The 14,566-nt window shown below is 40.3% G+C and overlaps 1 protein-coding gene across 3 annotated transcripts; it reads left to right on the top strand.

Moving 5' to 3' along the window:
- The first annotated feature begins 2 nt into the window (after nt 1-2).
- kcnk4a (potassium channel, subfamily K, member 4a) lies at nt 3-10,699 on the top strand. Of its 3 annotated transcripts, none has more exons than XM_026358078.1 (8): nt 3-433; nt 2,929-3,119; nt 4,671-4,980; nt 5,962-6,079; nt 6,507-6,676; nt 7,024-7,210; nt 7,589-7,737; nt 7,824-10,699. In XM_026358078.1, the coding sequence occupies exons 3-8, from the start codon at nt 4,792-4,794 to the stop codon at nt 8,922-8,924; spliced, it is 1,914 nt and encodes a 637-aa protein (XP_026213863.1). In that variant the 5' UTR covers nt 3-433; nt 2,929-3,119; nt 4,671-4,791; the 3' UTR covers nt 8,925-10,699. The 3 variants fall into 3 exon arrangements, with proteins under 3 accessions (XP_026213863.1, XP_026213862.1, XP_026213864.1); XM_026358077.1 differs by having other exon boundaries at nt 4,654-4,980; XM_026358079.1 differs by having other exon boundaries at nt 2,929-4,980; nt 6,507-6,667.
- The last annotated feature ends 3,867 nt before the right edge of the window (nt 10,700-14,566 follow it).

Below are 14,566 nucleotides of genomic sequence, written 5' to 3'. Positions count from 1 at the left end.
GTTTTCAAAGAGGCTCACTGGTGGCGTTAGTCTGTCTTATTTCATCCTCAGTTGCAAGATAAAATTGTGTGGATCTTAACTCTGGCTCTGAAGAAACAAGCGTCTTTTGTTTTTTTACTTCCCCAAAAGATAGGATTTGGAGGGCTGACCCCCCCATGTCCAACTCAGGAAACTTCAGGCCCTCTGCAGTGACGGCACTTAATCATACTCTCTGCGTTGTAATGGACCTTCACATGCACTCGCTCCGCGGTCTCGTCCCTTTCTTCTATTCCTCCTCCTACGATCTGTTCTCCTCTGTCACAGTGATGTAGGGTCACGAGAATGGGGAAACACCTTCCAAGGAGAAAACACATATGTACTTTTGTTGAATGGTGAGAGAACATCGCATGCTGCATCAAGCGAACTTGGATAGCAACATTTCTCCAAACTGAAGGTAAGAATTCAATCATTTTATTTAGGGAACTTCACTATTTTTGGGTACAGACTGATTCTGTTGGTTTTACATTCAGTTTGCATGTGTCACTCTTGAGAGCGATAACTCTCTTATAGGCCTTTCCTCCAAATGTTTTTATTTTTTATTCTTTACCAAGCGACTGATTTAAAGAGACAGACAATCCCCTGCTCTAACATTCCTGCCCATATAAATTCTCTCAACTCTTGACACTACAGCACACAGTAATTAAAGTGCAAAATTTAGAAAAGAACTTAGTTACAAACTATTTTAAAACTTATTCATCTGTGTTCCTGTGAGAACAGCTGCTGCATTTGATAAACATTGAATTAAAATTCTTTGTAACATCTGTTGCCCCAAACAGTGCTATCATTATTTTTGAGGATTTTTCCCCTGAGCATGAAACCAGAGAACCAGAGTTGTAACCTGTGATCCCTTTCTGACGTCAGCGTTGGTTCACTGTAAAAGGCGAATGCTTAAGGGGGTGATTACATCTCGAGGAGCTTCATTTTTTCACAGCACTGTAAATTCTTCAGTAGATGCTACAGCTTCATCCTCATATCATCCAATTCACCCCTGTAGGTTTGTCATGGCAGATGAAGGGGTGGGACGTCTTTATTGCTCTGGCTGTGGCACACAGTCACATTTCACTAGCAGACCACTTCTTGTGAACCAGAATCGAATAGAAACAATATTTCAGTAAAGTTTTTATCCTTGAGTTTGGTCAATATCACTTTTGTTTCCTCTTCAGTTTGACTTCTACAGACCCAACAACCATTCTCATTTTTCTTTTCCTCTCACTTTATTAAATCTATACATGTAGAAAAGCCTTAAAGTCGGGGTCCTGTTACAAAACTCTATTTTTAGAAATCGACTTATTCTGGATTCTAAATTGGTCGTGCAGCACATGAACTGACAGCATTTTATGAAAATCCATTGTTTTTATAATTCAGCATTATTTTACGTTATCAGACGACTTAAACACGTGATCAGGTGAAATTTTAGTTTAAAAACATAAAATTAGTAAAAGTAATTTTCACATAAATAAGTTTTGTTAAAATCCTCCTGTCAGGGGTTAACACACAGCTTTCTGAATGTTTAAGGTTTGCTCTTCATGACTGACTTCCAAACTAGTTATGATTTTATAATGTCCTGCTCCTACATGTTTGTTAATCAGGGTCCAAGGACAGACAACAGTCTCCTACAATTGTTTCTACAACTAAATTGTAATCACAAAGACAAAGATGTCATCTGACTCTTTGCATAACGAGGATGTTTATTATTTAGTAAATGGGAAGTCACAGACATGTTGATAAAGAACAAATCAAGTAAATGTGCTCAGACACTGGATTTTGTCTGATAAAATCTCCAATGCACAACATACCGTTTCTTTTCTGCCTCAACATTTGGTCTGGGAAAGTTTGTGGAAGTATAAAAAAACACTCACACACATCTTTATTAAGTATGAAAATGATTTCTTAGAGTCTGAGCACATTCTGCACTGCGAAGCTCAGAAATTCTTTTGAAGTAACAATAATCAAAACACATTTTTAAGACCTTTAAGTGTGTTTTTGAGCTGTTATATTTGATTCATTGTCTCCAGGACCCTCAACAGAACGTGATGGTTAAACTAGTTTGGACAGATTCGCCTTATTCACCTGCCTTAAATGTAAACATAAGAATAACCCGTGTGAATCTTGTCCCGGCCTCATGCTCCTTTTCAAATAGCTCACTTCATGATTTATTACCCCACCTGCCACCATTGTTTAACTTACGATTAGATCACAGCCTGTCAGCCACAGCTCTGCTCTTTCTAAGCCCCTCTCACTCAGTATCTTAGCAAAATATCAAAATATGCCAGCAGAGGTTTAGACAGTGATAACTAATAATATTTGTCAGTGCTGAAGCCAGGGGCAGAGAGCAGGGCTGCCCACACAAAGCACAGCCAGCAGTCCATTAGTGCAGAATGCTAACAGTCAGCCTGACTCTGGGAAATCTCAGGACATTGTCAAGATCCACGTGGGGATGACCGTAGATGACGGAGCAAGCATGAAAAGCCCCTGGATCCCAGTTGTGTGTGTGTGTGTGTGTGTGTGTGTGTGTGTGTGTGTGTGTGTGTGTGTGTGTGTGTGTGTGTGTGTGTGTGTGTGTGTGTGTGTCACAAAGGTAAACACTGTTCAAAGAACACATTAGAAGCCAACTGAAGATAAGCGATAAACATGTTTTCGATTAATGTCGTGTTTGGCGTTTTGGCTGCGTCTAATCGTTTGTGAGGCCACAGGCAGGACGGCCTGCTGTGTGTCAGTCCCTGCTTGGTTATTATGACAAAGTCTGTGCAGTGTGAATACTTAGTTAATGCCACTCATAGCCCACTGAAACAGAGAGAAACAGGGAAATGTGCCAACGTGTTCCTTTACGCTCTCATCTACTTTAAACTTTACCTGCTTTTGTTTTTCTGTTGTTTTTTTTTTTTGTAGCTTGAAAGTGTTTGGGAGTTTTTAAAAGGAGAGAGCCACATTCCTTCACTCCTGAACACTGGTCACACACTGGAAAAGAGCAGAGGAGGAAGCTGGGAAAGAATTAAGACAATAGAAGAATCAGAGATTCCTCCATCATCTGATTTGTGGAGCTTTAACATGGGATGAGCTCCTGACATCAGCGACCTCGGGTACTGTCTTTATCAACATCTCACATTTAAAACATCCTTCAGCCATCATAAAATCAACCAAAGCTAAGAATGGTTACTTTGAATCTGTTCCTCCCTCCATTCATTCCATGTAGAAGGAGCACTGCTAACGCTCCAAGTTAAACAGGTCTCGTCTTTCATGGCGTCACACAGTACGTCAGCGTGACACAGGGGAAACAAAACGCTTTAGTCGGGAACACAGATTTGTTTACACATAGAAGTACACAAAGAGTACAGAACAGTTGTATAATATCATGTTTGGCTCTGAAAAAATCAAACGTGCACCTTCAGATCTCTTAAGCTTGCTAGGGGCTTTAAGAGTTAGGGGCCAAAATCCACCGTCCTTGTTCTGTGCAAAAATGTATTACCTGTCCATTTTGTAATAAAACTCTGGAGGTGTCTCGTTAGCTTTGAATAAACCGTGATGCATTTTAGCAGAAGTGTAAACATTGTCCCCATTTCTCAAATGCATTTTAATACTGTGTCCCTGCTGTTTCTCATCTTAATAATCATCCTGTATTATCAATTATCTTTTATTGTACTGATCCACAGCACCGACAAACTAACTCTAATGGATTCATATCAGGAGACACAATTTATAACTACAACATACTTTTCTCACTGTGCTGTGCATGCTGTATACTGTCGGCATGCAAATTATTAAAATAAACTCCGAATAAATCTGTAAAATCAGACTATGTCCTTTAATGCTGCAGCTCAAACTTGACTTTACACTGTAGTGTAAACACTTCATGACCAGATTTTATTAAAAAATAGTTTCAACTGCAGTGATCAGAGGAATGAAGGATAGGTTCACAACATTAAAGTGTGTCTTAAAACAACAGTTAAGGGTCAATGTAACACGAAGCAATTTTTCCTGGATTTAATTACCTTTAATCTATTTTTAATGCACCTCTAATGGAAGTGATGGATGACAAATCCATAGTTCTGTTTTGTGCAGAAATGTTCACCCTCATTCGTCTGAAACTAAAAACTAAAACTTCAGACATTTAATAAAATCAATTAGTTATGTCCCAACATTAATGCAGTTTTAGGAGAGAATTTCCTCTTTGTGTGTAACTGGACCACATTTCTCTGCTGAGCTACAGTAAAAACAGGAACTTTGGCACTAAAAAGCATTAAACATGATGATTGATTTGTCCAGTTCAGGCTGCTTAAGCTAAACACTGTTTATGTAATGTGACATAAATTAAAATGTAATTTTGCAGAAAAAGAAAATTTTCAGTCATCCCTTACACTGAAAGTGCATTAGGACGGGATGTTTTAGTGGCCAGTATAAACAGGAGGAACCAGTGCAGCAAGAAAAATCGTCTTCAGTGTCGACACGGGCACCTGAAGAGTGTTTGAAGACAGACTTTAAAATGTTTTACTTCCCCTGTCTGTGAACACCTCCATGGATTTTGTTTGAATCCAGATGCATAAATACAGGCTGGTAATATCTGCCGTTCTTCCGGGAACACTTGTGTTGCTTGTTTTCACGTTTCCATGTTCACAGTTACGCTCCCTCTTCAGAGGAACTTCCTGTTTATGGCCATCTGTGCCCCAGTGTATCCTGTCTGAGAGCCTGACCAGATCTTGGCCTCCGAGCTCTGACCCTTAACCCTGGAGGGGTGGGGGGGTCGACAGGGAGAAGATGCGGTGCACCACACTCTTTGCCCTGCTGATGGGCGTTATGCTGTACCTGGTGATGGGAGCGCTTGTTTTTCGCACCCTGGAGGCCCCCAAAGAGAGTTCTGCCTATGAAGACCTGCTCAAAACCAAACAGAACTTCCTCAGTAATAACTCCTGTGTCACCGAGCAGGACTTCAGAGACCTTGTCAAGGTATCGCTGCACAAACTGACTGGCTCTCTTTTTGTTTTTGTTTCTTTTAAAATTTTATCAAGATATGATTTGGAAACACACATGGTAGATCCTGACCTTCGCCTTAGGGATTAATAAATTTTGTCTTATCTTATGTTAGAATAATAATCATGAAAAACAACAACAAAATGATCTGATTATTAATTTTATACTATACTTTAAAATACTTACTTAAAATTATTGATAATAAAAACATACACCATCATTATCTTGGTAGTAGTATGTTTAACTGGTATTTTGATATTACTGCTATTTTCTTTTTACCTTGATAGAAATAATTAATGCAGTAAAATTACAATAGGATGACGGTGAAAATACACAAATGAACAGTAAGGAGTGACACAGTTAGATATACAGGATATTAAAATGAGTTTTAAAATTGAGCTGCTGCTTGTTGTTGGTCTTAAAACTAGTCTATAGGCGTAGGTGTGGTGCAGCAGACTATGGTGAATTCTGAGATCCACTTGAGTTTAATATACTGCTCTTAAGCTGTATTAACAGTATGTAATCCAGTTAAGTGAAGTGTGTCATTTTTGCCACGTGGGACACACTTGACTACTACCTGCTGTCGTCTGAACGCACCCTTAAGTGCACCAGACCGCAAGTGTGGGTATTAGGACAGGGACACAACCTCAGGCTCAACCAGGGTAACAATTACTGTGACTTACTGAAACATCAGTGTTTTATTTAAAGTTCTGCTGAACTGTACATCTGGCATGGGATATTCTTTTAGAAGGTGCTCACATATTTTAAGTGATAAATATGTGTAGTTTTGTCATTCACTTTGTCACCTACAAATTATTTTATTGTCATGCTTTAAACCTTCAGTGGTCCTTCTTTATTTTTTACAAAGTTGTTTCATGTCCTCGTGTTTGATAAACATCTGATAAATTTACAGTTGGATAAATGTGCAGTTAAATAAATTACATCCCTCCCCTGCAGGGAGTGGTGTCTGCGGTGGACGCAGGCCTGGATGTGAGCGGCCTTCCTGCCAACTTCTCCAGCCGCTGGGATGTGGCCTCCGCCTTCTTCTTCTGTGGTACCATCATTACTACCATAGGTAGGTTGTAGAACACCTTCAGGAGAAACTTAGAAAGTAAAAAAGCCCTGTTAGGAATTTCCTGCTATGACCATTTTACACAACATTTTCTAAGGAACTGGGAAAACCCCAGTGTGGCAGGGTGCGAAGCTTAAAACAGTCTGATTAATCTTGGAGATATTTTTAATAAATTAACTCATTCATGCATTTAATACATGAAAATACAGAAGTTTAAAGTAGACTGTGTTATAAAACATCTTCTGCATGAGATTTAAAAAAAATAAACTATACAAAACAAATTTACACCATTTACTCTATTACTGTAAATAGAAGGTGCAAAAACTACAACAACGCAACTATAAACTATATTTATTTTCTAAAATATATAACTTATGTATTAAGTTATATAAATATCTAAAAAGTTGTGTTCTGATGTTTTATTTTATAGGTTTTGGGAACCTGTCTCCTCGGACATGGTACGGCCAGTTGTTCTGCGTGTGCTACGCCCTGGTTGGCATCCCCATGTTTGGCATCCTACTGGCCGGAGTGGGTGACCACATGGGCACGATGCTGCGGAGAGCTGTGGCCAAGATTGAGACCCTCTTCCTGGTGAGAATGGTCTGTCCTGCCCAGGAACTAAACCACAGTTGGGTTTAAATCTGTCTGAATCACAGCTATGTGTATGAGGCCTGGTCCTTGTTTTTATTTTATTTTTTTTACTTCCTCTCAGCAGTGCATATGTAAATATAAATATTTATAAAATGACATGCATTTATACACAGGTCATTAGAAATATAACTCGATCAAAAGCACAACACTTCATACATAAGAGCACTCAGTGGAAACATCAAACTATGATTGTTTATGTTAAATGGTTTTGCTGTTTTGAAATGTGAAGCTGTCTTATTTTTGTTATTATTCATTTAGTGTCTGTATTTGTTGTTATCGCTCACTCTGTCTCTTAGAAACGTAAGGTCAGACCCACGACAGTGCGCGTCATCTCAGCAGTTCTCTCAATCCTCATCGGCTGTCTGATCTTCCTCGCTGTGCCGACAGTCGTGTTTCAGAAAGTGGAGAACTGGTCGTTTCTGGAGTCGCTCTACTTTGTGGTCATCACACTCACCACTGTTGGCTTCGGGGACTATGTACCCGGTACTGACACACACACACACACACAGGTCATAAGATATCTACCAGGGAAAAAGATTCTGGTGTTTTCTTCTCGAGAAATCTTGTAGAAATAATCAGATTTCTTCAGGTCATATTAAGGTCTGATAGTCATGATAACCCTAAAATTACTCTGTGATGGAACAGCTGCAACACATGAAGGGAGGTTGTGCATTTTGTAATAGATGCTGCTTTGTTTGTTTAAGAGCTGTTTATATTGTAGTGGGAAATGAGCTGTGGAGCCTTATTCCAACGTTCATGTTTAAATACTTGGAAGTTTAAAAAACGCTCATGATCTGATCGAACAGGAGAAATGTGTTGTTTTTAGCTAGAGGCAACATAACCCAGATTTTCTGTTTCCAGGTGGTGGTCGTGATGGTGGTCGTGATGGTGGCATGTTCTTCAAGCCTCTGGTGTGGTTGTGGATCGTGTTTGGTCTCGCCTACTTTGCCTCCATCCTCACCATGATTGGCAACTGGCTGAGGGTGCTGTCAAAGAGGACTCGCGCTGAGGTGAGAGATCTATGTAGCAGGAAGAAGAGGAGCTTAACTTAATCGCATTTGATCCCTCATCTTATGTTTCCCTCTGTCCCTGTCAGATGGAGGAGCTGAGGGCCCACGCTACAGACTGGACCCAGAACATCCAGAACATGTCCATGGACTTCCGCATCCCAAACCCTCTGGAGTTCAACGACCCCTTCCTTCTGCAGCGCCGGCGCTGGAAACGCAGCGAGCGTCGCCGCATCCGTCGGGGGGCCCAGTGCACTCTGGGATACTGGGTCAGAGGGGGATCTGAGAATGGACACCTGCCAAACCGCTGGGCCGGTCTCTCCAGCTCCATGAGCCAGCTGGATGCCCATCCATCTCTTGAGAGGGGAGGGGTGGCCAAGTCCAGGCCACCTGTTAGCACTGCTGGAGCAGGAACAGTCCCAAGAGCAGCAGCCGGATTCAAGGCCGACCCTGCTCTGGGTCTGCAGGTGGAGGGCAGATCGTTTCCTCACCTGCTGGCCCGCTCATTCTCCCTCCCTGTGGCCCGCTCCAACTTAGAGCTGGACTTGCCATGTGCAGGCATGCAGGCAGGATCTCTTTACGGATCAGAGTCTCCTTTTGACTCCAGATCAGATGGTTCCTCTATCTCCTCATCCTTTCAGGTGCTCACCCAGTTCCGGCAGTGCCACGTGGTCAACAGCGTGGAGGAAGGAGGAGTGGGAACCGCAGGCGAGAACACAGCACAACAGAACGACAAACTGAGTCCAGAAGAGAAAAGTGGATCTGTAGTAAACAATAACAACCAACATACACCTGCACCTGACTTTGTCGCTCACTCCTTCCCTGTTCCTCCTTCATTTACTCGTCCTCTCCACTCAATCGTCCTTCCCTCTCCTCCCCTCAACTTCGCCTCCTCAGCCAGCTGCCAGCTGCTGGATTTTTTCGGGGAGAACCTGGCGTACATCGACGAATCTTCAGACACGCTGAGTGACCGCGCACAGCCGGCAGCGAGCGAGGAAAGGAGGAGACGCCCACGAAAACCCAAGAGGAGGAGCATGAGGGCGCAGCTGTCACAAAAGTGGAGCCCCCTGCAGGTGAGGAGACCCAGTGACATGCAGCCGCCATCCAATCCTCCCACACCACCTCCAGACTCTTCTCTGTTGGACCTGGGTCAATCAGAGAAACTGACAGATTCAGCTTCTACACTCTGACACCCTCCACACTCAGAATAGAAAAAACAAGAACTCCTATCCACACACATCATGACATAATATATCCAAAACCTCACCTGACAAATATAGTTAGAGATATTCCACAATATTTTATTCAGCTATTAATTAAGCCCACAAATGTTGCTTTGTTACTTTGTGACTTGACAAAGCTCAATAGACATTTGGTCGGCACAGCTGCTCACCGAGACATGAACATGACCCCAGCACTTGTGACTCCACAAAGCTTCGAATTAACAAGTGACAAACCAAAAAAAAAAAAGTCTGGAAATTCCAAGTTTCTTTAAAAAGTCATTTTAAAACAAATGCAGAGAGAAAAACACCTTTCAAATGAGGGAATCATGCTCCCCTTTAACCACACCTGCTGTAAACAGTTGATCACAGGCTTCAGTGGTTTCAGGAGGCAATGAGTCACATCGTTATCCAGACATCATTACACGTAATTATCTACTTTGGTGATGTTTGTTTCAGCTGCTGATTCTCGGCAGACGTATTCAACACTAAATCTCAGATTAACGTTTGGCGACTGACTAGAAGCTCTAAATCCAGTGCAGGGAAGAAAAACAATAAGAAGATCTGTGCACTTTTTACAAAATACCACATCAAAAGAGAAAAAGGAGGAAAGAAAGCAGAGGACGTGCATGATTAAGCATCTCCGTGTACTTGCCTTGGATACAAGTGGCCTGAGAAGAATGACAAGGTTATTTTTTGTTGTTTGTTTACATCAAGCATCCCTGTGGAAAGGATCCTGCTTGTGACCACTTTTTCCTGAGAAGTGTTTTGGTGTTTTATTAATATTTTACCATCTATAAATAAACATGCAGGTTTTTCAACTCGTGTAGACGCTGCACTGTTTGTCCTCAGCCTCATATCGTCTTACAGTGATGGATTAAAGTGATAAATTATCAGACGTGTCTTAACACACAGATCTATTGAAGTATTGTCAAATATACTTGTGCAAAGACCTTTTTTTTATATAACTGTGAGGATTTTCTTAAAGGCTTCATGTGGAGGTTTTTATCTGCGAGTCTAACCAGTGGCGTGAACTCCACTGATCAACTTCATGAGGAAGAAAATGCACTCAACACATTTGTGATACACAACATTGTGTAATAAACAGAAGCTTTGTTTACAAGAGAACTCCACAGGAAACCTTTAAATTATCCAAAACCTGTTGTGCCTCTGCAGTGATGTTGAGTGATATAAAACCAAACGTGTCCCAGTTTTATACAACGCACTGACTGTAAGCTGTTTTTGAGTGTTTTCAAAATTCACTAAACTCAGTTAACTCAGTTTAAGAGTACTGTTCATTTTCTCTTATGCAGTGCAAAAAAGTTACAGTTAGTATAAAGCAATAAATTATGAGCAGCAGATGTGAAGTGACCTGAACTCTAAAAGTCCTGAATGAACTCGGCTCCTGGTGGATGTGGAATAAACAGTTCCTGCTTACTCAGACCCAGAAACTACTACACGAGGCTACCGTGGCACCGTGCCCTCCACCAGGGCCAAAATAAGTAACTGACTGAATCCACACTCAAATTCAGGCTTCCACATATTTTGTAATTTGTTGACAGAGGGCTGGAAGTAGGAGGATTCTTATATGGAGCTTTAGTCGTGTGCTGACCGTGACCCATCAGTAATATTGTCTTTATCAGTTTTACTTATGAAGGGTTGAATTTAATTTTACTCTGTGTTTCTTTTAATTATGCTTTATATACGTACAATAAAAAAGACGATGGAGAGCCCAGACATTTGAATTGTGCCTCAGTGATGACTCAACACCTCAGACTAAATAAGCTGCTGTAAACTACACACAGGCTGCTTTTTAACAAACTCAAATTAACGTCTTATTTGTGACACATTTCTTTTTAAAGTTTTTAAAGTTCTTTTTCATATTGATTTATTCATATAAAATGTTCTATAAAAAATCTATTAGTGATTATTTCATCTTGTAAATATACATGTTGTATGATAAATACAGTGGTGGGATATCACTAAGTTAAAGTACAGTATTTGCACTTCAGTTGAGTGTTTCATGCAACTTTCTGCTCTGACAGACTAAAACAGGACCCAGAAAATTACTACAAATGAGGCGTCACATCACTTGCAGTACTTTTGTGTTTCTTTTTATTCTTTTTATTGTGAATCTCTTTTGGTCAACGTGTTGTTTTTCTGTTTCCTTTTCCCTCTTTTTAGCCATGTTTTTCATGTTTTTGTGGTTATTTTAGATCTTTTAAGGTCATAGAGACTATCTGACCTCTGAGGCCCCTGGACCTGGTTCTGGAAGACCTGTTAGATAAACTATCCAAGCTTAAACTTCCAGTGCAACAGAGCGTTTTTACAGTATTTTTTTTAGTACTTCTGAAGTACTACTTTAGCAATACTTCCCAAATCTTAGACTGCTTAAAATGCAGGTCGAAAACAACAGTATAAAGCAGAATTGTTGTATGTAAATTTAATACTTAGACAGGTACATGTGCACCCGATTAGGTGACCACTGAGTCACCTTTCCGATGGCGTCTATATACTGTATAAAACTATCTAATGCTTCAAAATGACTCTTTACTTCGAATCAAATCCAATCTAATCAATCTGCCTTGAATTTCAGGAAAGAAATCACAGAAATGTCGCCGTCTTCTGTTTAAATAGAGAACAGCCGGGCCTCTGCGGCTTTGGCCCCCCAGCTGTTTTGTCCCAACAGGGCCTCAAGTGCCGCTGTGAGCTCCGGCTTTGACGGCTCGGAGAAGACAGGTTCAGTAACACAGAGGCCACAGATCGGTATCTTCTGTTTACTCCTGTCTTCTGCTTGTTTTATTTTGTGTTTATTGTGTCCTGTTGCCCTGAGGGCTGTGTTTTAATTTAACTACCAGAAATAAGTAGTGACGTCTTGACCGAACCTGTTATGTGAGCTATATTTGACACAGACCAAAAGGTGCATGTGAGACAGAGAGCGAGAGCTGCTTTTCACAAAGTGAATCAAAGCCACTCTCATATATCTGGGAAGGGTGAGGAACCAGAGCCATTAATCATCACATATTTTGCTATATGTAGCCCATACAAGTGAAATGGGACTGGGTGTGCTTTCCATGCTTTGAGGGTCTGTGCGTACACGTCCTCCCACTCAAGGTCAAAGACGTGGTTTATGATGCGAGGTGCCGTGTGTGTGAGCAGGGGTCCATAATATCCTCAGCAGACTTCCCTCCCAAGGACAGTGGGACCCAGTGTGAGACAGAGCAAAGCGCTCTACCGTGGGATAAGTACAGGTTGGATATAGCAAGGGGTAGTTAAGTGGAAAAGACTAACAGATGCTGGGGCTAGTTTACTCAGGGGGGGAGGGAGCCTCACCACAGCTCGAGCAGCAGCACCCCGACAAACACACAGAGCGGGGAGGCTGCGTTCTCACTGTGGCTTAGAAAAAACAGCTTTTACTGCGACGACTGGAAAACAGTTTGTATCTCTTTAAGCTATTTTAACAACAGAAGCAGCTCGGATAAAAAAGTAAAGACAGACAATGGCTCGACTTAACTTCAGCACATTAAAGGCTCAGTTCACCCAAAATAAAAAAACAAAATAACAACTAATGTATTTGTAGAGGCATCCAGACTAATTATCCATCATGGCAACGCGAAGACTAACTGAATTTAGTTTGTGATTCATTGAATAATAGTGCAAAATATCACTTTAACTGTTTTTATTGTGATTAATTAATGAATTAATTTCAGTGAACTGACCCTTTAAGAATCTTGCAGCTGCAGTTTCCCTGAAGTTGAGATGAGGAGAAGCAAACAGGCAGTAGCAGTAGGTGAGTACTGGTTATTATATCCTGATTTCTTTACATAAGAGTGTCTTAAAAACTCTATTATAAGTAGAATCCAACATTACACTTAAGTAAAAGTCCAAAGCTACTGACAGGTAAATGTACGTAAGTGTCACAAAGTCAATGTGTTCAGCAGAGGAATGAGGAATGACCGCTGAGAATGAGTTACTGATTATTACTGGTGCTTTAATCTAGAGCTAATTACAAATCTTTTAAAAGAAAATTTATTTTATATTGTTTGGTAAATTACTACCAGGACTTGTCAAATTCAACCCTCAATTTATGACAGTCAGTCATAATTTAAAGTCTATAGTTGTCACATAAATGTTCTACAGCAATAAATATAAATCAGTATTTAGCTCTGAAATGTATTGAAGTAAAAGTATAAAGTTCTTATAGTATAAAAGAAAGTTAAATGTACACAAGATAAGTATAATATATAGTAAAAATACTTCCTTCACTGCTGCTAACTCATAGTTTTATTGTTTTTTTGATTTAAATACTCGTCTATGTTTTAAAGTGTGAGCGTTTATTACTAACTATGCAGCTGCCAGGGTAACTGATTTAAAGGATCAGTTCGTTCATATTTAAAAAAACAAAACAAACAAACCCTACATTGTGTTTCTAACCAGCAAACTATAGTTGTGTTTGTCGTGTTCACGGCACTGAAAACATTCAACAACAATGTGTTTTGGCGGAAAAACTGTTGTTCTCTGGAATAACAAACTGTGAATCGTTTTCACTGGAAGCCTCGTAAAGAAGCTGTTAGTGTAAAAGATGCTGATTTGGTTTTTTTGAATGTCTTATTTTTATTGCTGTGAGCACCACAAGGACGTTTCCAGATTTGTCAATCACAAAATGTCTGGTATCGTTTCTCCTGCTGGAAAAACAACCCAAAATTAAAACATCACTCAGTTCGTCTTCAATGCACCATGTGTTTTCAGCCATTTTGTCTTCACCCGGGGTGGCGTGTTGTGGCTACTTAGCAGTTTCCTTTTACACCATCGTGCGATCAACATATCATCAGTCAAACTATTAAATGAATTATCTTTTGATAAAATATAACTGACTCCAGTTAAAGTAAAAACTGTAACTGTAACAAGGCGGAATAGACGGATCCATCAAATCACCATATTGACCTTTCATAAAATATCATTAAGGCTGGAGATTCCCTATATCCTGTTCCTCGCTGTAAGATCTATGAATCTAAAACCAAATTTTAGCTCTTTTGTCTTATCAGTGAGTTATGAATGAGTTGTGTTTTTAAACTCTTCAGACAGTCGAGTCCTAACAAGCTAAATCAGAAGCTTGACAGAAGCGTCCACGAGCGAGTTGAGGAATCATGATTAGTTCATTGATATCAGTAGTAACATTAGGGCAGAGATAAGTCACAATGTAGTTTTTAGACAGCAGAGATACTAGAAAGCGACTTTACTTTGTGTTTTATAGATGATTAATTTTAGAACGACCTGAGACACTTCACTGACTTACTGAAACAACTGCTTCCACGAACCACGTCTTTGTTGACTGAAAGTGAATATGGGATGGTGTACAACTCTGTGATTATCAGGTGATGAAAACTGAAGCCTGTTTGATCATTTGAACTGGGGCAGATACAAAAATGTCAGTTAATTAGAAACCTAGGCAATTAAAACAAAACTAACAGCACGATTAGACGACAACAGGGTTAATTAAAGCAAACACTCCCCAAAAGCATTGAACGACCAGACCAAGTCATAGTTTTAACTGTACACCGACACTTTAATTTTAAAATCACTGGTTACTATTTACTTTTTGCAGCGTTAGA

Source organism: Anabas testudineus, chromosome 10 (assembly GCF_900324465.2).
Source record: "Anabas testudineus chromosome 10, fAnaTes1.2, whole genome shotgun sequence".
In the NCBI taxonomy this organism is placed as follows: Eukaryota; Metazoa; Chordata; class Actinopteri; order Anabantiformes; family Anabantidae; genus Anabas; species Anabas testudineus.
The sequence above is the reverse complement of the archived record's forward strand: the minus strand, read 5'-3'. Positions and strand labels throughout refer to the sequence as shown.

Bases quoted from the DNA above. Each gene is read 5' to 3' on its own strand.
- kcnk4a (XM_026358078.1), top strand. From the start codon at position 4,792: ATGCGGTGCACCACACTCTTTGCCCTGCTGATGGGCGTTATGCTGTAC. The intron at 6,677-7,023 runs GTCTGTCCTGCC...TCTGTCTCTTAG, and splicing joins CCCTCTTCCTGGTGAGAATG to AAACGTAAGGTCAGACCCAC. The intron at 7,738-7,823 runs GTGAGAGATCTA...TGTCCCTGTCAG, and splicing joins CAAAGAGGACTCGCGCTGAG to ATGGAGGAGCTGAGGGCCCA.